At 36.3% G+C, this 21,179-nt stretch overlaps 1 protein-coding gene across 1 annotated transcript in view; it reads left to right on the top strand.

Annotated features, from left to right (window-relative positions):
• Positions 1-3,178: 3,178 nt before the first annotated feature.
• Positions 3,179-21,179, top strand: part of SMARCA1 (SWI/SNF related, matrix associated, actin dependent regulator of chromatin, subfamily a, member 1) — a 29,306-nt gene continuing 11,305 nt past the window's right edge. Inside the window, exons 1-17 of the mRNA XM_009327818.1 lie at positions 3,179-4,019; positions 6,592-6,758; positions 7,678-7,778; positions 7,900-8,000; positions 8,290-8,469; positions 10,729-10,884; positions 11,132-11,263; positions 12,024-12,092; positions 12,793-12,902; positions 13,601-13,827; positions 14,381-14,502; positions 14,905-15,057; positions 16,505-16,637; positions 17,617-17,765; positions 18,388-18,507; positions 19,726-19,836; positions 20,044-20,157. Of these exons, the coding sequence (XP_009326093.1) occupies positions 4,017-4,019; positions 6,592-6,758; positions 7,678-7,778; positions 7,900-8,000; positions 8,290-8,469; positions 10,729-10,884; positions 11,132-11,263; positions 12,024-12,092; positions 12,793-12,902; positions 13,601-13,827; positions 14,381-14,502; positions 14,905-15,057; positions 16,505-16,637; positions 17,617-17,765; positions 18,388-18,507; positions 19,726-19,836; positions 20,044-20,157 (2,148 nt within the window). The 5' untranslated portion in view covers positions 3,179-4,016. The remainder of the gene's footprint in view (positions 4,020-6,591; positions 6,759-7,677; positions 7,779-7,899; positions 8,001-8,289; positions 8,470-10,728; positions 10,885-11,131; positions 11,264-12,023; positions 12,093-12,792; positions 12,903-13,600; positions 13,828-14,380; positions 14,503-14,904; positions 15,058-16,504; positions 16,638-17,616; positions 17,766-18,387; positions 18,508-19,725; positions 19,837-20,043; positions 20,158-21,179) is intronic.

Here is a 21,179-nt window from a genome sequence, read left to right as displayed (position 1 = left end):
CGCGGCGGAACCGGTCTGTCCCAGCCCTCAGGCTTGAGGGCTTCAGCCTTCCCTCTGCCCAGCTAAAATGCAACCGTGGTGCTGAATAAACCCCTCAAAAGAGCACGTATGGCTGCCAGCCCCCTCCCTTCAGATTTTTGGAAAAAAGACTACGGGCTAAGGCACAAGGAATGTAAAAAGTGATGTATTTGGGTATCCTTGGAAACTGAACAAGATTTAACCTGAAGAATGAGTCTTATAAAAACTTAGTAAGAATGATGACTGTGTGTCATATTTTCATGACATTGGAGAAAATTGTAGAAATACTGATATTAGTGCAAGCAGAATTTTAGTTCCAGTTGATGAAAGTCCAGTTTTGCCTGAAAAGAACGCTTGATTCTTTATCTCATTACTGATGTATACAAACAGCTATGAGACAGTACAGTGTAATTCTGAACATTACCTGATTGTTCAGGGGGGAAAGTTTCTGTATTGGATGCAACTTATTCTGCAAAGTTTTATGCATGTCAACTGATAAAAAGTTGGTACTAAATGCTTAGAGAAAGCCTGCCTGGAGAAATAATTTGAAAGCAGTGAATGGTTTCGAATATTATCAACATTGTGCTACTGTGCCATACTGGTCAATATGTTTCGTAAAGGAAAAAAAAAAAACCCAAAAAAGATTTTGCTGTTTGAGTTTTTATTCAGACTGCGGAATTTCACTTCATGTTGGGCCACAAGTCTGTTTACATAGCTATACGGTTAGTTACACGATCTGCGTAATAATGGCATATAATACAACCTGTTGTGCTCTGTTCCCCTCTTGCTGTTTTACTTCGCTGTAAATAGTCTTTCTAGTACCAAAACAGTGTCTTAACTTAATGGCTATTTGGAATGTTTATTTCCACTTTGTATATGAGAGTTAAACACAAAAGGGGTCCTTCTGATTATTCTTAATGCATCTGTTTAAAGTTCTCAATAGCATAGGTTACAAGAGTAAAGTCAACTAAAGCAGCAGCAGTTCTTATTCCCAGTCACTTATTTAGGTGTTCATGTGACCTACCCAATTCAGGACTAACTATTGCACTTACTAGATAGAAATCTCTCTCTCAGCCTGAAGTTAGTAGCTCTGTTTAGGCTAGTTAGTAGAGATTTCAAGGGGAAGTATTTTGGATCCTTGGAATACTCAGGGTCTGTTATTTTTGAAACTGCTGCATGGTTATGTTTCTTGTAAACATAACCATGTAAAACTGGTGTTTAAATGACACCAATTTTCAGGGGACCCTTATGTAGGATTTAATCTTTAATGGAAAACTTTTCTAGGGTAGAGGCAGATTGTTACCAGCTAGCTCCCTGCGTTAAAAACAGAAGTACTTTGTTTGCTGGTTAATCAATTGTTTGCACTGAGGCTTCTGCTGATCCTCCTGTTTCCTCTTAAGTCAGCCTTCTTAAGTGATGAAGATGCGTTGTGTAAAGTTTCTAGGGTAAAACTCTCACAGACTTGATGAAATATTTTGTGGTTCTGTGTTGTATTAGGTACATGATCCAGTTGGCAGTAAGAGAGAAGTATTCTTACTCTCATCAGAATTTAATAATTGACAAGGTCTAGATTTTTATAACTCGGAACATTATGCAGAAGCAAGTTTGGATATGATGCTTGTCCCTACTATCCATCTAGCTCCACCAGCACAGAATAGTATTTTAGTGAAACTACAGCATACTCTTTTCGCTTGTGAGTTCTGAGGAAGAGAAAGGACATTGGGATGCATGTGTCTTAAGTTGTTTGTCTCTTTCACCAGCTTTTGACAGTCTCCCATTTGTTATTTTTAATATTTTGGGGTCATCAATGTTCGACAGAAACACTGCAATGAGGAGTGGGGGGGGCAGGGAAACTTATTTTGTCTTGAAAGGTAAGGTGTGGGATGTGGTTTTATAGTGCTGTGGCTGCAGTAACTTTACATGTCAGGTCATTTGCTTCTTTAACTCGGAGTGTGTTATTCACAAATACTTATTTCTGAATAAATTTCATTTGTATGCCACCATAAGTTTTCTTCTGGGAGAATCTGAGTTAACAACAGAACTGGCATTAGAGCCATCTGCCTCGGTGCTTAGAAAGATAATATTGCATTACATTTTACTTGGAAAACTTGCAGTTAAAAGGGATTCTCGTAATACTGAGTTGTTCTGCTTTGTCCAGGAGAAACTTAATACTTACCTGAGGTAGGCAGACAACTTTTGTCCAGTAGCACGTATCTATGTAATTTATTTCTAGGCGAAGTGAGGGAGACATCTGAAATGGCCTACTGTCAATTTTGTTTTCCTCTAAGGAGTATTTTGTCACTTTAGTAATAAGGTTTGGGCCTGATACTAGCACTGGCAGTCTCTCTTACTGGAGTGTATGTTACATAGTAATATAATGCACATATGTATGACCTGCTCTTTGGCATGTTGGTGTCACGGTCCTCTCCTAACATTGCTTTCTGAGATGAGCTGATTACCTCTATGACTGAAGAAGCTGTAAGTGAATAGAACATTTCTAATGCTACCTATTTGCAACATTATTTGGCCTTGCAAAGCAGAACTCATGCATTATAGAATCATTAAATTCTCAAAAAACTTCATTATACACTTAGTACTGTTCACCTTTGCAGAGAATTATGCCTTTGGGCCAAAACTTGAAAAGGTGATCTCTGACTTGAGAAAACATTCCTCCCATTTGCATGATTGCATGCATGCCTGCTTAAGGAGTAAGTTGGCATATATATTTATCAGTAACAGTTCTGAAATTTAAGTGTAATGTTGCTTGACAGACTTTTACATATTTAGTCCCATTTTGGTCTGGTTTTGCTACTTGACCCTGAATGGTTTAGATTAATTATTATTTAATTTTAATGTATTTATAGTAGGCTCATACTTAAACTGCTTGTCAGATTAAGACTCTGCTCCGTTACATTTTATACAGACATGCACTTTGGCAGTACCTTTCAGATTATTCAGTGCTTTTCAAAAACATTTTTATAATCTAGTACATCTCAAAAAAATTTAATTTTTTTTTTTTAGTTGCAGGAGGTGCGTAAAAGGCATACTTCAAAGACTGAAATAGGGGAAAAAAAATCCACCAAACATTTCTCCCACGATTCTCTTTTTTAAAAAGATATTTTGCCAACATCATGGTTTTTGCCAGCTTTTTTTTTAATGCAGCGATGTAGCAGTTGAAGTTGTGGAAACCTGCTTTGAGCTTCCCAATTGAAGACAGAAATGAATCTCATAAACTACAAAAGTCAGCCATTTTTGTTACAGTTTCTTAAATTTCTTTTGTTTATAGTAAATAAGGTAGTTCTTTGTTAACTGTCGAAGAGCATATCATGCAGTGGTTGCTGCATGGATCGATTTGGGTGTTTAATTTGTGTCTCTTCCTAGGTATGTGGCTAAGTGTAGTTAAACCTGTATTTCCAAATGAACTCTGACTATTCATCTAGTAGTGAAAACAAACAAACAAACAAAACCCAACCAAGATGCAAGTGCCAGAAACTTAGTTAGGAATTTTATATTTAGAAATCACATTTCATTTTTTTAAGTATCTTTTCAAGATACTAGATTTAATTATGCATTTAAAGCAAGATCTCTGTGGAAGATTAAACTTCATACTCTTTCAGTACTTTCTTTCAGTGCTTTCAACTTGGATCGTATTTGTAGAGATAAACATGAGGATGAGACAAATCTTCAACGTACATTTTATATGGTCATATTCCCTCTTTAGTTTCATCATGGATATCAGGTTCTGCTTTGGGTGGAATAATATGATTAATGCAGTCACTTCATTTTTGAAATAATTATTTTTAAAAAGTAGCATTACTTGTCTTGTAGTGTGTAGGTTTGTTCAGTTTGATATCTTTTTACTTTAGTAAATAAAGAAGCTGATATTTATAAAGTGTTTAAAATTTGAATTCCAGAAAAATGATCCCCCGTTTCAACTCAAACTTCCTCCAAAGGCAGCTAGACCTGAAAAAGAAGTTGACCCAGAATATGAAGAGAAGATGGTAAGTGTTTTCATGACAAAACATACTGCAGCTTTTTATGACGTTTGTTTGCTTGAACTAGATCAACACAGTTACAAGGAGTTATTGCAGGCTGGATGTGTCAGCAAAGAAAAACGAATCAAGATTCATTTAAATGTCTAGTTCAGTGTGGTGTTTCTCACAGGGGCTAACAGTAGGTATTCAGTGAAGAATATGAAAACAGAGGAAGCAGGTAGTGATAGTTCTGTTATAACTGTCCCACTCTTCCAAGTATTTTTGTCTGCATGATTTCTGGAGTTGGAGGCTGTGGTTTTTATACTCAGTAGTTGTCAGTGGATTTCCCCTCCGCCTCAGGGATTTATCTGCTTGCTTTTTTTCGCCCTCATGTTGGTTTAGTTATACACACCTTCCTGTGGTAAGGAGTTTCTATTCAATTGCATTTTATATTTAGAACTCTCCCCTTCTGGTTTTGAATCTGTCTCTGCTAGTTTTATTTGATGACCCCTGGAGTCATCCTTAAGCCACTTCTTAAATGAGAGAAATACTGAAGCTGCCAGTTTCTCATCATATAAAAACATAAAGGTGTTAAATGTTGATATGCCCCATAATATATGTGCCATAACAATGCAAAAGAGGATCTGTCCATGACACAAATGAAGGGAGCTTGTAGCGCTGGAGAGGAAAGTTAACAGGGTAACTTCTGTATTACAAAGAGGCAGAAACCAGGAGGACATTACAAGACTTGTTCTTGAATGACACATGTAGTAAGTTCTTGGTTGAAGCTGGTATCTGTATCTTGCTGCATTTTTCTTAAAAGCTTTAATGTTAAATGGATGCCTAATAATTACACTAGAGTTTGAAAGGATTGGATACTGTAGAAGCCAGGGAAGAGTATCACTGTTGGACATAGGAAAACTGATACCTACTTGTATGAAGCTAACTTTTAGCCAAAGAGAAGACACACAAGTAAATCTGTTTGTTGAGAATGAGTTGAGTAAATAACTAAACTTGGTTTCACAGTGATACATGGTGAATTTACATCTTTCCTAAATTAGAATGTTAGTTCAGTTGTTCTAAGAGGCAAAGGTCTCAAAATCTTACCTCTCATCAATTGTGCAGTCATGAGCTGACCTTTACTGTTTATCAAGGCACGCTGCTTACACCCAGCCAATAATTTTTCAGGCAGAAAAGTATATTGTGGCATTCAATATAGAACCTTACCAGTTATGGTTAGCTTGCCAAAACCATCACGTATTACTGGTTTAATATAAATCCTCTGAATGGATTTGTTCTTATCCTATACGAGCGTAAACATCCACGTCTTTACTCCCCCTTTTTAGAATTGTTTTTTTCCTTAAAAGTTTATTCGGTTTTCAAGTTATTTACAGAAATAGACCGATAATGAATGCAAGGGAAAATTAATAGTAATTTTTTCCCAGGAGAGCTTTGTAAAGATGTTTATTTGCTGGTAAGAGGTGCACTATTAAAAGAAGTGCATTGCCCTCATGTGGCAAGATCATGCATTGCACATCAGGTTCCTTTTTATTGTCCTTTTCTTTGGTTTGTGTAACGGCTGTGAGAGCACTTTTACTTGCATATGAGTTACCTGCAGAAAAGCTTTCTGTTGTTTGTATATTTTTTTTAGAAAGGTTATGGTACAGAACTACAATTTCACTTTTGTAGTTTATATCCAGATATTTAATGAGATCACATGAAAATTGCTTTAAGTGGTACAGTGTTACATGATGCTTAGAAATGGCATAGAGAAACTGATAACAATTGCATTCTGTCAGAATTTGCATTTTATCGTATTTTTCTTAAAAAATATGTAACATGTTGTCTTTTAAATATAGAGAAGGACATATGTTTTGCTGTGTTTAAATAGTGAAGTGCCTATGCCTCATTGATATGGCAAAACTGAAACGATTGAAACTGGAAATCTGACAGCAAAATTCACAAAGTTCAGCAAAAGCAGTATTAGGCTGGTGCATCCATTACTTTAGTTGTACTTATAAAAACAGAGCTACCATATTGTTGTCTTGGGTCAAATCCTGATAGCCTTGAAGCTGATGGAAGATTTGCCGCTGACTTCAGCAAGGTTAGGATTTCATCCCTTACTATAAGTCAGAACCTTAGTTTTTTCTTCATCTTTTGTAGACAGCCCTTTAAAGCATCCCTTCACAGTTGCTGGTGTGCCATGCAAACTTAAGCAGTCTATACAAGTAAACTGTTTTTGCATTGTTTTACTAATCTTTTGAATGGGGATGAGTTGCTGGGATGAGGTTATCAAGTCCTGCCACGTCTTCCAGAATTGCTGTGGTATTCGTGAAGGATCATTTGAACTACCACATGTTACAATTGGGTGCTCTAACGCAATTCGCGCTTAGCTGTAAGCTGAAGCAGCTCGAGAGCTATTTCATGACGCTTGTAGCGTCTGAGTTGGCTAACAGTAGGCAGATGGTCTTGTCAGTCTCTCCTCATATAAGTTGTTCTCACAAGTGTCTGAATTCTGTTTCTTAATAAAAACACATTTTTTATGAAGAAAAGATATTGATTTTTCTTTTCTTAATTCTCTCCCCGCTTTGGAAACTAGAAAGCAGATCGAGCAAAAAGGTTTGAATTCCTCCTGAAGCAGACAGAACTTTTTGCACATTTTATTCAGCCTGCAGCACAAAAATCACCAACATCTCCATTGAAAGTCAAGTTGGGACGGCCACGGATGAAGAAAGATGAAAAACAGAGTTTGATTTCAGCTGGGGAGTATGTTTTATTTTTATTTCCGACTTCTTACGCTTTCAAACAAATTATACATTTTAACATATCTATTTAGTTAGTAGCATAGAGATTGTGCTTTAAGTAAGTCCAGAACTTTTCCTATTGATAGTGTATCATAATTTCTTTAAAAGCTTGTTGGTGTATGCATGCTGATTCATCAACGTCTGTATGACCTTGGATCAGGAATGCACTTTTAAAGTAAATTCCCTGATTCTTGTCACTTACCATGCTTTGGTCCGTATTGTGGAGTGATTTGAGTTGAATTTCTTTTGCATAATGCATAGAAGATGCACTCCAGAAATGCACCTGATGTGTTCCAGCTGCTCGTGGACATGTCAGTGGGACCAGAGTGGAGCTAGATCAAGTTAAAACAAGACAACGTGCATGTGTAGTATGGATGTTTGATCCTCAGCACCAATTGTCTCGCTCCACCGGTCTGTCTATATTAGTCAGTAATGCAGGCAGGTAGTGTTTCTGAGGGGTCTTGTAATAGCAAGCAACTAGTTTTTGACACGTTTACAAAATGGCATTTTCTATTTATAAATTTTTAAAAATTTTTAAATTGAATATGTGATTCTTCTGAATGGTATAGTTATCAAGTAATTGATTCTAAGGCCACCACGGATGTGTGTCTTGTATTTCTGTGTTGCTCATTAAAAGTACCTTAGAGAACTCATGATACTTGTTGTCAGAGTATAGTTAATGGCTCTGGAGGAGAGGGCTTCATATCAGCCTTTCTAATTAAAGCTGCAATGAACCATAAGGAATAACTTAATAACAAGACATGATTTTGGTCAGGGTACTAGAACACACACATTGTAGATCAGTGATTTTCTCTTTTGGTTTTATAGTCAGTGTTTTGAAATTATTTCATATAAACGTGACTCTTGGATTCTTTCTTTAGTTATCGTCACAGGCGCACAGAACAAGAAGAAGATGAAGAGCTGTTGTCAGAGAGTCGAAAAACATCTAACGTGTGTATTCGATTTGAGGAGTCTCCTTCATGTAAGTATTATATTGACAGTTTTCTGATTGCTTTGATGTAATTCAAATCTGAGCAGATAGCAATTAAAATTTTCTACTTAGAATTAGTATTTTTCTACTTAGAGGAATCTTACATTTACAGATGTGAAAGGAGGAACACTAAGAGATTATCAGGTTAGAGGTTTGAACTGGATGATCTCATTGTATGAAAATGGTGTTAATGGCATTCTGGCAGATGAAATGGTAAGCAGTAATCTTTTGGAATTTTTGTGGTAATTATTGAGCAAAATTCAACATTAAAGTGCCTATAGTATTTAATGTATGTGCAGTAGTATGCATCATTCTGCAACAGTTAGACTTCACAACTGGAATTGTAATGCAGTGAAAGAAATTGTAGTGCAAACATTTGCTGTGTAGTTTGCTTTAAAAAACTTAAGTGGCAGAATTATATAGTAGGAAAATTGTTTGAAACTATTTCTGTACGGTATTTCATTTCAGCAGGTTTCTTTCCCCCCCCTCTTTGTCAATGCAGGGTCTTGGTAAGACTCTGCAAACAATAGCATTATTAGGCTATCTGAAGCATTACCGAAACATTCCCGGGCCACACATGGTCCTGGTTCCAAAATCAACTTTGCACAATTGGATGAATGAATTCAAACGCTGGGTTCCATCATTACGTGCTGTTTGCCTTATTGGAGATAAAGACGCCAGAGTAAGTGCTCTACATTTCAAAGATGTATGCATTATTTGCCAAAAACTAGCATTTGGGTATGTGGAATTCTCCCTAAGCTACTTCCTTAATTACAGTATTTTTTAGTAATCTTTAACTATATTAGCGTTGAAAATGCAAAGTGTTATGCTTGTAACTATGAGGAAAAAATGCAAATCAATAGATGAAATAATAGACTGGGATCAAAGTACAGCGGTATAACCTCTTTTTCTGTTGCCTTCCTCTTTGATTTTTGCACCTTTTTTCTTTTTGATCTCTTCTGTGTTTGCATTGTGACAGTGTTTATTAATTTTCCTTTATTGTCCTCACTTTATTTCTTTCTTCACCTTTTTTAGGTGACTTCTCCCACTCTTTACTTCTGTCTTATGTCCATGTCTTGCCTTGTAACTAGGATTCTGTTGTAGAGCTTTTCATCTTTCATAGTGAAGGCCTTAAGATAGATATAGGGTGGTTTTCTAACTTGAAGGGGATCAACGAGCTGGATGTTCCTGTGAATTCTGTGTCTCCTCATATGGATTGCATGGCTGCCTGTTACTACTTGAGGGTAGGAAGGCTCTACAGAGGGATCTGGACAGTCTGGGTTGGTGGGCTGAGACCGGTTGTATGCAATTCAACAAGGCTCGGTGCTGGGTCCTGCACTTGGGTCACAACAACCCCTTGCAACGCTACAGGCTTGGGGAAGAGTGGCTGGAAAGCTGCCTGGTGGAAAAGGACCTGGGGGTGTTGTTTGACAGCCGGCTGAACATGAGCCGGCAGTGTGCCCAGGCGGCCAAGAAGGCCAATGGCGTCTTGGCTTGTATCAGAAATAGTGTGGCCAGCAGGAGTAGGGAAGTGATTGTCCCCCTGTCCTCGACACTGGTGAGGCTGCACCTTGAATGGTGTGTTCAGTTTTGAGCCCCACACTACAAGAAAGACACTGAGGCGCTGGAGCACGTCCAAAGAAGGGCAACGAAGCTGGTGAAGGCTCTGAGAACAAGACTTACGAGGAGCAGCTGAGGAAACTGGGGTTGTTTTCACAAGTAACAAGTGATAGGGCAAGAGGAAACAGCCTCAAGTTGCACCAGGGGAGGTTTAGATTAGATATTAGGAAAAATTTCTTCACCGGAAGGGTTATCAAACACTGGGACAGGCTGCCCAGGGAAGTGGTGGAATCACCATCCCTGGAGGTATTTAAGTCGTGTAGATGTGGTGCTTAGGGACATGGTTTAGCGGTGGACTTGGTAGTGTTACGTTAATGGTTGGACTTGATGATCTTAAGGGTCCTTTCCAACCTAAATGATTCTATGATTCTGTGAGAGGAACTGCTGGTTCTGCCAGTGATTTGGGCAGTTCCTTCCAGTGCTATAGTCTTGGATTTGACTGTGCTGCTCTTTGCAGATTGTTTTAATTTGAAGTCTGGTAATATTTGTACCACAGTGTGTTTATTGCTAGCTCCATGGAATGAAATTAAGATTGTGTGGAAGGGAAGCGCGCACCTTCACTTTGTACTTTCTTTGCTTTCAGAGTCTTATGTTTGTATTGTCATAACTTTTCATGTCCTCGTTTTCTACTTAATCTTTCTGTTCTGTGGTGGCTAAAGCACCTCTGAGCTTACATTTGCATTTGTAAGTCAGTGCGTGGTATTGTACAGAACACTCTTTTATTAGGTAGCTCTTCAAGGCCGTGGGCTTGAACAGTTCTGTCAGTCCTACTAGCTGGGGTGATCTGTGTGCCCCACTAAGTAAGTTCTTGGAGACCTGCATGTGTGGCTTTTCCATAGGGTGGTACTCTTTCATGTGAAAGGATTTATATGCCTAGATATGTATCCCTTACAAAATAGAGATGGGACAGAGGAGGGAGATCTATAGGAAAGAGTCAAGATGGGAGTGGGCTAGGTGAGTTGTTTTGAAACACCTTTTTTGTGGATTGTGTCTTTGGATTAGTTAGTTTAGAGGTTTTTTCCCCCTATTGGTAGTATGTACTATATCTAAATTACAGAAAAATTATGCTGAAGAGTAAATAGTTAATTTTGAATAGGAGAAAATCTGTGTTTTGCTTAACCCCAGCTGATGATCTGTCTGTGCCTAAAGTACAAAGGATTGAAGGCTTTTGTTACAGTAACTTTCAGTTACTGAAAAGATGTTTCAGTCTTTTGTGTGCTAGCTTAGCACATCAGTAATGTTGGTGGAGATAGGTTTCACTGAATTCCATATAAATTGTTCATATTTATAAATGTTTATTAATTTAATTGTTCTGCTTTAGGCTGCTTTTATCCGTGATGTTATGATGCCTGGTGAATGGGATGTTTGTGTTACATCATATGAAATGGTAATTAAAGAGAAATCGGTCTTCAAAAAATTTAACTGGAGGTACCTGGTAATTGATGAAGCCCACAGAATAAAGAATGAGAAGTCTAAGGTAAACCCAAAATTATTTGATATTTTGAAGATAACTTGACACAAAAGATTCCATCTGATTTTAGCAGATTTTAAGTGTTAGGTGTGGTGTTTTTTTAAAATACAAGCTGTGAGCTATTGGGTGGTAAATACGAGTTTCATAGGTAGCTCACTGTCTTTTAAATTTAGTTGTCATTGTTTCAGAAACTGATGAAAATTCATTATGCTTAAATGTACATGATGATGATAACTATTCGTTGTATTTCTAGCTGTCAGAGATTGTACGTGAGTTCAAGACAACAAATCGATTGCTGCTTACAGGAACTCCTTTGCAGAATAACCTCCACGAGCTGTGGGCATTACTGAATTTTCTTTTACCTGACGTCTTCAATTCTGCAGATGTAAGTTGAGGTTTGGAAGTACAGTCTTGTTCTTATTTTGATTCCCAGGCTGCTTTCTGCAGGAGAGAAGAATGACCAGCCTAGTAAGAGACATATGATGCGGAAGACCTGGATTCAGTAGAAGCTCTGTGGCTGTAGGCTACTTTTTTTGCTCTGCCTAGTGAAAATAGTGCATTCTGTTAGTGCAGATAAGACCTCAGGCCAGTAATAGCAAATGTAATACTTTAAATAGTTCAAGAATTATGCAAAGTGGAAAAAAATTTGCAAAAGCAATGCAGAATGAAGAATATGAAGCATCCAAATAGGCATAAGCCTTTTTTTTTAATTTAGAATTTGAGTCATCTTTCTCCTCTTTTACTGCTAATGTTTCCTTGTACTTGTATTGCTTGCTTCCATTGTTTTTGCTCTGTTGTCCATCTCATTTACTTAAGGATTCTGGTTTCTTTTTTTTACCTTCTTGCCCCATCATTACATAAGCACTAAGGGGAAGAACTTGGACACTGCAGTGATGAGCGTGGAAAACCATTGTAAATTAAGCAGAGTAATAGTATTTTGTCTGCGGAGTTACTCAGTTGACTTGAATGTTACAACGTGCTGGGGAGCTGGCACAGAATTGCAGACTGATTTTTCTTTCACTCACAGAAGTAATTTGTCTCAAGATTTGTGCCACTCTTGGCTGGAGTGAAAGAGAGTCAATATGTGTCTGTTAAAACTACAGATGATAAACTGTTCATACCAATTGTGCTGTTTCTTACCACAGGATTTTGACTCATGGTTCGACACTAAAAATTGTCTCGGTGATCAGAAACTTGTAGAAAGACTTCATGCTGTAAGTAATTAAAGCTGTAATCACGTCATCGTTAGCATACACAGCGTAAAAAAGAAAAATGCCCAGCAGAATTTTCATGAATTAAATATTGGAACTTACTATTACAGATACTGCTTTTTGTAACATTACTGTTTGAAGCAGTCAAAATCTATACGTAAAATGTGAAAATGAAGAATTTTGAGATCTTTTTGAAACCATTTATTACTGTGAATAGTATACTGATATACGTCATGCTAGTCTGAATAAAGGCATGCTTTTACCTTTGTTTTACTGTGCATGAGATAAAAGACATTTTTCATCATACAGTAACAAAACAGATTAGAAAGAAGTACAACATTCATTGCTTATCTTTGAAATATTGTTGTATTTTGTATATGCTGCTAGTGGAAATGAAACAGAGCTTATGTTAAAAGGTAATAAATAGATTTTATAAACGTATGGGTTTGGCCCTTGCTTAGGATAACGACTGGGATGAATATGGCAATCTTTATGTAGTGTTACATATTTACGTGTGGACTTAGCCTATTAGTGGACAGCTTCATTTTGCAGACTTTAGCAGAATTTTTCTGAAAGAGTCACCGTGACAGCAGTAGTTACTGATTAGTTCTGAATAAATATCAGATAATTGAATCTGTTAATTTTGTATTTGAGGCAATCAATTTTATAAATTTATCTGTGGAAAAACTCTTAATTTGTGTAGGTTTTGAAGCCATTTTTATTACGTCGCATAAAAGCTGAAGTAGAAAAGAGTTTGCCTCCGAAGAAGGAAGTAAAAATTTATCTTGGGCTCAGCAAAATGCAGAGGGAATGGTGAGTTATTTACATCAAAGTAAGATTCTTTTCTGATAAAGAACACTACAGCTCTTCACACTGATTTTTTTTTTTTCTTTTTTCTTGTAGTTGCATGTTAAGACAGTCAGATGGAGAAGCCTATTTATAGCTGTCTTTGGGGCTTTTTTTAAAGATGTACAAGTTACAAATTGCTCGGGAAGGGTAATGAAAAGGGTTGGGAGGAAGAAAGCAGAAACTTCTTTTCCTTCCTGATTTTTATTTGAAAGAACATATGCCTACTAAGTTTCCTCCTTTGATGCAAGTATGTATGCACCAGTAAAAAGTCTGAGCTGAAATTAAAATAAAAGCTTGAGGAGCCACATACCCAGAAGAGATGTGAGAAAAGGAGCCAGGTCAGTGTAGCAGCTTCAGTCACATAAATGATATCTTTGATCCACTTCGTAGTCCTAAAATGGAAGTGTAAGATATAACCCAGTAAATGACAGATCATTGTCCCTCACAGACAAATTGCCTTTCATATTTAGGTATGGATTTATAAATCCTTATTATCAGTCAGACGTTTTTGCCAAGTTTCATAATAATATAGCTTATTATTATGTAAACAAAGCAAACTCCTACATCCAGAAGTAAGTAATTGGGATATTGCAGGGGTTCATTCATGTTTTAAATATCGAATAAAAACTGAGAGTTGTTCAAAATTGCCTGTAAAACTTCAGGTATACCAGGATCCTGATGAAAGATATTGATATCCTGAATTCAGCTGGGAAAATGGATAAGATGCGTCTGCTGAATATTCTGATGCAGCTGCGGAAATGCTGTAACCATCCTTACCTATTTGATGGTGCTGAGCCGGGCCCTCCTTACACCACTGACACGCATCTCATCACTAACAGTGGTAAAATGTTAGTTCTGGATAAACTGCTAGCAAAACTTAGAGAGCAAGGTGAGTACCATTTATGAACAGTAGTGATCTGAATGCTTGTTGTAAGTAAAACTACCTTTCAAAAATTGCATAGATCCATTCTTGTCTTTCCTCCAGCGAATGCATTCGTCACTTTCAGTGAGGTTTTTGTTGAAAACCATTTTTCTGTAGATCTTAACACATGGAGGGAAGGAAGTCTTACAGGAATGATGAGGAAGATTAGTAATATGGAGAAGCAGAAGGAAAGGAAGAAGAGCAGAGCCTCCCTTCTGCTGTCTTTCTGACGAGAGGATTAGTTTGTGTGTCTGTGCATATCAGTCGTCAGCTACTTATCTTACCATGGCTTTAAGCGTTCTGTTTCTTCAGCTGTGTATTTCTTCTGTATAAATTATCAAATAACCTGTCTTGAGGAGAAGTGAAATCAATACCAGAAAAGCAACTTCAGAATAAAGGCTTATTTGAGTAAGTTAGGCATAGTGCAGAATATTTCACTCATGCTCTATAGTAGGCTCTGTGATAAGATGAATGTGAAAACATAAAACCAATGACAAAACCTTCTGTGTTGTTCTGTCAGGTTCCAGAGTTCTACTTTTTAGTCAGATGACTCGCTTACTGGATATTTTGGAAGACTATTGCATGTGGCGTGGATATGAGTACTGCCGACTTGATGGACAGACACCACACGAAGAAAGAGAGGTGAGAAAGTTGTATATAAACAAGAAATTTCTTTGGTTTACATATTAGATTATTAAGAAGTTATTATTAACACATATATGTATATATATAAGTAGCTACATCATTGTTTAAAGTAAAGCAAAAATGCTACAGTTTAAAAAGGCTGCTAAGGGTATATATTTTTCCTAATCGAAGTCCACGGTAAAGTAGGTTTCGTTTGTTCCTCAACTAAATGAAAAATGTAATATTTTGTGGACTCAGAATGGATTTTTCCACCTGTGCAAACCTACAGTTTCTTCTATAAAAAATTGGTTTTGGTATGAAAATTCTGTAAATGTCAAAGAAATTTCATTGAAAAGCCACCAACATATTGGAAGCTTGTTTGAAAACTCTGATACTTTAACGACACTTTTTTTCTTTTAGGAAGCAATAGACACATTTAATGCTCCCAACAGCAGTAAATTCATTTTCATGCTGAGTACCAGAGCTGGAGGTCTTGGAATTAATTTGGCAACTGCTGATGTGGTTATTCTCTATGATTCAGATTGGAACCCTCAAGTAGATCTGCAAGCCATGGTGAGTTAACTCCCTAATACACATTCGTTTGTTAAAGTTGTCATTGTTCTATTTTGTATGAGTGTTTCCAGAACTTGTGTTTTTGTTATTTTTCTTTACTTTTTGTATTTGATACCAAGAAACTAAGGAATTGAATAAAAAGGGCATGAATAGAATTGTGGAAGAAACCGTAGATTTTTTCCCTGTAAATATGTCTTAATTATTTTTGTAATTGAATAAGATTACTTCTGTCAAAATACTATAACGATATTGTTTATCTGTAGAACTATTCTTAATTCTGACTTTCCAGAAGACAACAGTAAACGAATAAGAGGGCTGTTTCCAAAATAATAGCAAAGAATTAAAAGTGTGCAGCTTTAAATTCCTCCCTTTTGGGAAGCTTATGCTTTTGCAACCCACCTTGTTTCTGCATAAGTGAAATATCATTCGGGGGTGACACCAGGGGAAAAAAAAACCCCTTATCTTTGGGTTAAACATACTAAGATCTTATCTTTCTGAGTGCTGAATATAAAAAAATCAAGTCTATAATTTGTTTCATGTGGAATAAAAATCAGGTGATCCTTCTGGCATGATTGGGGGATGTTCTGTGGTTTGTGGGTTTTTTGGATTTTTTGGTTTTTTTTTTAATGCCCTTAAACACATCAAATATTTACTGTCAATAACATCCTTTTGATATGCATGCTGACGACCAATAGTAGACTGACTTCCTGGAAACTGATGAGTGTGATATGTGAGCTTTAGCAGGATTTTCAGAAAGAAATGAGTATTATGCAGGAGAATAGAAGATTTAATGACTCGTGTTTAAAGGACAGTCAGAAAATTCTGGTACCGACACCTTGAAGGCCAGTTGTTTAACTTTTTTAATTTAAGAGGACAAAATAATACTTTTATTCATGTTTTCCAGAGAGAATAAACACCAGTTTTGTTACAAAGAAGTGTAGTATGTTAGTCATATAACCTCATTTGCTGTGTATTGTACCTGTACTACGTGAGCTGCGTATTGATGCTTTAATGTAGCTAGCTTGGGACAGCTACAGTATTGAAGCTGTGGCTGCATGGACTTTGCCCATGGAATTAAGCCAGCGATGCCAAAGTTTCAATACCTATGTCAAGTGAGAGAATTAGTTTGAAAGCAGTGCAGATGTGTTTATATATATACAGTTGTATCTCCACTTCCTAACTGCAGTCTAGACAGACATTCAGTTATCTTCATTTACAATGAGGTAGATGCATTTATTACTGTAGAATGACCCAAACTTAAAAGGTGTAATAGCCAGATATAAGTGAATGTTACTATACTGGTTTTACATTTTTGTATACTCTTGAATAAGCAAGGAACCAAGACATATGTGCTAGTTTCAGTCTGCTGTTTCTGCTATGTAGCAAGCTAACTGTCTATTGCTTGTGAGTTTTTGTTGCTGAACACTCATTGATTTATGTTTGTTAGGATCGTGCGCATCGTATTGGTCAAAAGAAACCAGTACGGGTGTTTCGACTAATCACTGATAATACTGTTGAAGAGAGGATTGTAGAAAGAGCTGAAATAAAACTGAGACTGGACTCTATAGTTATACAACAAGGTATCAACTGCTATATATGTTTGTCTGCAACAGAATTGTTCAGTCCCTTAAAGTATGGGCTAAATAACTGTACAAATGTACAGTATGAGAGAAAGCAGGCCTTGTGTATAATAGCAGTACACTAAATCCACCTAAGAAACTATAATGTGTAAGTTATTCACTTGTTCAGCTGAAATTTTTGAAAAAATTTTGTTTTCCTAAATAATGTGGGTATAGACTTATACTAAGACTGTAAATGAGCAAACTACAGCTGAATAGATGTTACTTGGTTTTTGTGATATGTTAAAAAGGGAAAAAAAGAAAAAAAGATATGTTCCATGATAGCTAAAAAGAATTATATAGATGTGCTGCTTACCACATATGAATTTACTGAACTTTAAAACTGCTTTGTGTGTCTTTGCTTAGAAGCTCTTGGAAGAATAGTTTGTCAAAAACTAAGGTTCTCAAGCTAAGTTTTGAAGGTTGGTTGTATTTCCAAAAGGGTGGGCTACTGAAGGGATGATGGTCAAAATTTTGATAGTCTGAAGAGATGAGATAGGATAAATGAAATTTTGAGACAGAAATTAGAATTTGGGGAAAAATATTCAGAGATTTGGGTTGAAATCAGTGAAGTGAGTGTTAAAAATCTTAAGTTCTTTTTAATGGTTATTACAGAATACTTCGTCATTTTTCATCTTGAAATAGGATTTTGATCTTAAAAGTTCAGCTAACTTTGTAAGAGTAAGATCTTAAACATAAAATTTGGATTATCTGAATGTGAAACATTCTTTGTTATGGCTTGATCCAAAGTTGTTATTTTTTTATTTTCCCTGAAGTTCCCGATTTCTGTTTATTTTCGGCTCAAGTGAAACGTAATTTTTTCTGTATGGTTCTTTTGTTTTTCCTTTCTTGTTCTGCCAGTGAACTAAAAAAATCCACTGTTTGCATGGTCCTACTAGAACTTTTGTATTATAACTTTCAACGTTTCTTCTAATTTTAGGAAGGCTCATAGACCAACAGTCTAACAAACTGGCAAAAGATGAAATGCTGCAGATGATCCGGCATGGAGCCACGCATGTTTTTGCTTCCAAAGATAGTGAGCTGACAGAAGAAGATATAACCACTATTTTAGAAAGAGGTGAAAAGAAGGTTAGAGAACAGTTTCGTACAGAATTCAAAATGTGTCAAACATTAAATATATACGCACAAAATATAAATTAAATCTGATTATGTAAATCTATTTTTATGCCCAACTATTACTTTACTATTCGTAAATATTTTAAAGCTTATGAACGTTTTGAAGGAGTAGAATTAGTAAGTTATAATTATTTTCAAAGTTCAGACTGCGTGCACCGTATCTTAAGCACTGTTTATTTTGTGGGCTTTTAGAGAGATATAAGTTTTATGCCAACAATTCTGATAGACACAAAACCTTTATGGAACTTTATTAGGGACTAGGTAGCTCTGTGGAAAAATGAACAACCATTTCGGCTCCAGAGAGCTGGGCATAAATTTCATTTAAATTTAGAAGTTAAATCATACAGTTGTAGGGCTACATCCCAGCATAATAAATTTAGTTTAATGGAAGTCTTGGAGTCAAATTGTTCAAAATTGAAAAGCACTATGGGTGTCTCTCCTTACAAGAAAAAAGTAAGTAAAAGTTTAAAGCAGAAAAAGACATTGAGAATGTTTTAATAATGATGAATCCTGTTTTTTTCAGAAAAGATAAAACAGCTTCAGTGAGCCTAAAAGTATCTTCCTGTATTTTTAGACAGCTGAAATGAATGAACGGTTGCAGAAAATGGGGGAGAGCTCCTTACGAAATTTCACTATGGACACAGAGATGAGTTTATACAACTTTGAAGGTGAAGATTATAGGGAAAAACAAAAGGTAATTTTTCTTAGTCTTTAAGACTTCAGTTTAGAGGTGCAAGCATAAAGGCCATACTAGAAATGTTATGGCTATAAAGGTTATTCTAGAGAAGTAAGAAGCTACTGAAAAATTCACGTAGCTCTGCAGAAGCATCAATATTCTGAATTTTTATTAAGTTAGCTTTCAGCCCCACTGTTGTTCTTCACGGTAAAATCTGACAATATTGCTCAAATTTTATCCTTTCTGCAGTAAAAATACTATGTTGCATCCTACTATACTGTTGCAGTCAGTATTATTTTACTGCCACATAACTGAGAGGTAAAAACAGGCCTGACAATGATGTTACATGTGGAACTTGGACTTAAGTCTTTTTTGCAGTGAAGGTTTTAGTCGCAAGCATTAATGTGAACTGTTGTATGACAATTTACCTAATTATAGAAGGATCATACAAAGAGGTATTACTCAGGGTCCCACAATGTTACCTCTGTGTCTGTGTTTTGTACGGGACGTATAATCAAGATATCCTTTAGGTCTTACCTGGAATCAGATATGTGAACTCTTATTTGATAACTACAGAATGCCATTCTAACCCACGTTTCCTATCAATTTTGAAGAAACATTTAGAAAAACAAAATATTCAATGAGAATAGAGTGGAGTGTGAGCGTATATACACAAGATTATTTTTTCATGTTGATAATTTCATTACAAGAAGCCAGCTAGTTTTGAAGACAGCATAGTCTTGAAATATGCTTTAGTAAGTTTAATTCAAATAATCTAGTTAAGATTAACTCGCTGCTAATGGATTTTTTTTTTGCCAATACTGTAGCCTCTGTAGAGGTTATTCATTGGGCTATTTAGGGAAGCAATTCATTCATATCACAAGATACTATAGAATTCAGAGCTCAAGTCCCCGGTCCTTCCATTGTGTTTTGGTAGATGGAATCATAACCTTACTCAGGTGTCTGAAGTGAGTAGAATACTGCAAAGGGATCTATCCATGCCACTGCACTGCCTTACTTGTGTATTATCTTTTACATGTTTAAATACGTGTTATAATCGGCTATAATTTCTAGCTTATTTTTTAGCTCTGTTGTAGTGCCCATATTAAGCACAACCATTAGATTTGCCGTGCAAAAACACGTTCCTGTTTTGCAGTGCCACATTAGTCATTATTTTTGCGACTTTAAGAAAGCATACAGTTACTTTAATATCTTTTTACTCTATTCTGCGTGTAGCTGAGCATGATGGAATGGATAGAGCCTCCAAAACGAGAACGCAAAGCTAATTATGCAGTTGACGCTTATTTCAGAGAAGCCCTACGTGTTAGTGAACCGAAAGTCCCAAAGGTAAGAAGTTGGCAAGTATGCAGGGTTTTTTATGTTGTTCTTTTGCTCTTCTCCTCTCCCATGTTGCATACCCTGCTCTCACCCTATACTGGTAATAAAATGAATGTATTTGCAAAGTGATAGGTTGCCACTGCTGCTGAATTATGGCAGTTTTATTGCACAGAAATCAAGCTTATATAATGTTCATGTACCTGTGTATTTTTGAAGGCTCCACGACCTCCAAAACAACCAAATATTCAGGATTTCCAGTTTTTCCCACCACGGTTATTTGAACTTCTGGAAAAAGAAATTTTGTATTACCGTAAGACCATAGGATATAAGGTAATGCTTTTTTTCTCTTCAGATTAGTGAAATATATTTGTATTCCTTTTTGCAGATTTACTGAAACCTTGACAATAGCGAAATGAAGTAAATGAGACTGCAACTAAAAAATATATCATTCTGGTGTTATGTTTTGCAAAGTGTTTCTCATTGTGAAGGAAATGGCTTAAAACCTTTATTCGCCTCTTTCGGTTCTATTACGGAACACAAAAAAGTAATCTGTAATTCCTTCCTTCATTAAAACTTTCATATCTGTGTAGCTTTGTGTTTTGTGGTGGGTTCCTAACAATAAAATAGAGTAGATAAAAGACAGACAGTTCTGATGCTTCATATACTTCTCCTCAAAAACAAAAGTGTGATATGTGGTCTAAGGTGAGAAGATAATTTTTGGCTAATATGAGATCACCTTCCAGGGTATGATTTTTTCATTATAACTTTTGTATACCTTGTGCAGAAAGGAACTTAAGGTAATATTGAAGTTGGCTTTGTGTTGATACGAAGGTAAGTAAAGTGACATCAATTTTCCTTGCATTTTGCTGGTATATAAAATGTTTAAAGGTGTGGAGAAGTCTGAATGTATGACTACTGCAAAAAGAAAACCAGACAACAGACTTATCCCCCCCCGCCCCCCCACTATGCCTTAGCTGAATTTCTCCCCCTTCCCTACTGACATTACTGAACAAGCAGTGAACACGGATTCTTTTTGATGTTGGTTTTCATTACGTGCACCAGTATTGGCTGAGTAAATCAAATGGATCCCCTACTTCCAGACATGTAACTCACTTTAAAAAGGCCCATGTTCATGGCAGGTTGGAGCAAGAAGAAATCGTGTATAAAATGTGTTGGAGAACATAAACTTGTCATACAAAGCAACGGATAGGAAATCGGTGTTGCAAAAGAGTAGAACTAAAATTAGCAAAATACTTTTTTAAGAAAAAGCAGAAGGTGTCTTAGAATCTAGTCTGAAGCAAAAGAATTTTATGTGGATGGCAGGATAGAATTAAGATAAGAATAAAAGGAAG

Source organism: Pygoscelis adeliae, unplaced genomic scaffold (assembly GCF_000699105.1).
Source record: "Pygoscelis adeliae isolate BGI_AS28 unplaced genomic scaffold, ASM69910v1 Scaffold14, whole genome shotgun sequence".
NCBI classification, from domain to species: domain Eukaryota; kingdom Metazoa; phylum Chordata; class Aves; order Sphenisciformes; family Spheniscidae; genus Pygoscelis; species Pygoscelis adeliae.
The sequence above is the reverse complement of the archived record's forward strand: the minus strand, read 5'-3'. Positions and strand labels throughout refer to the sequence as shown.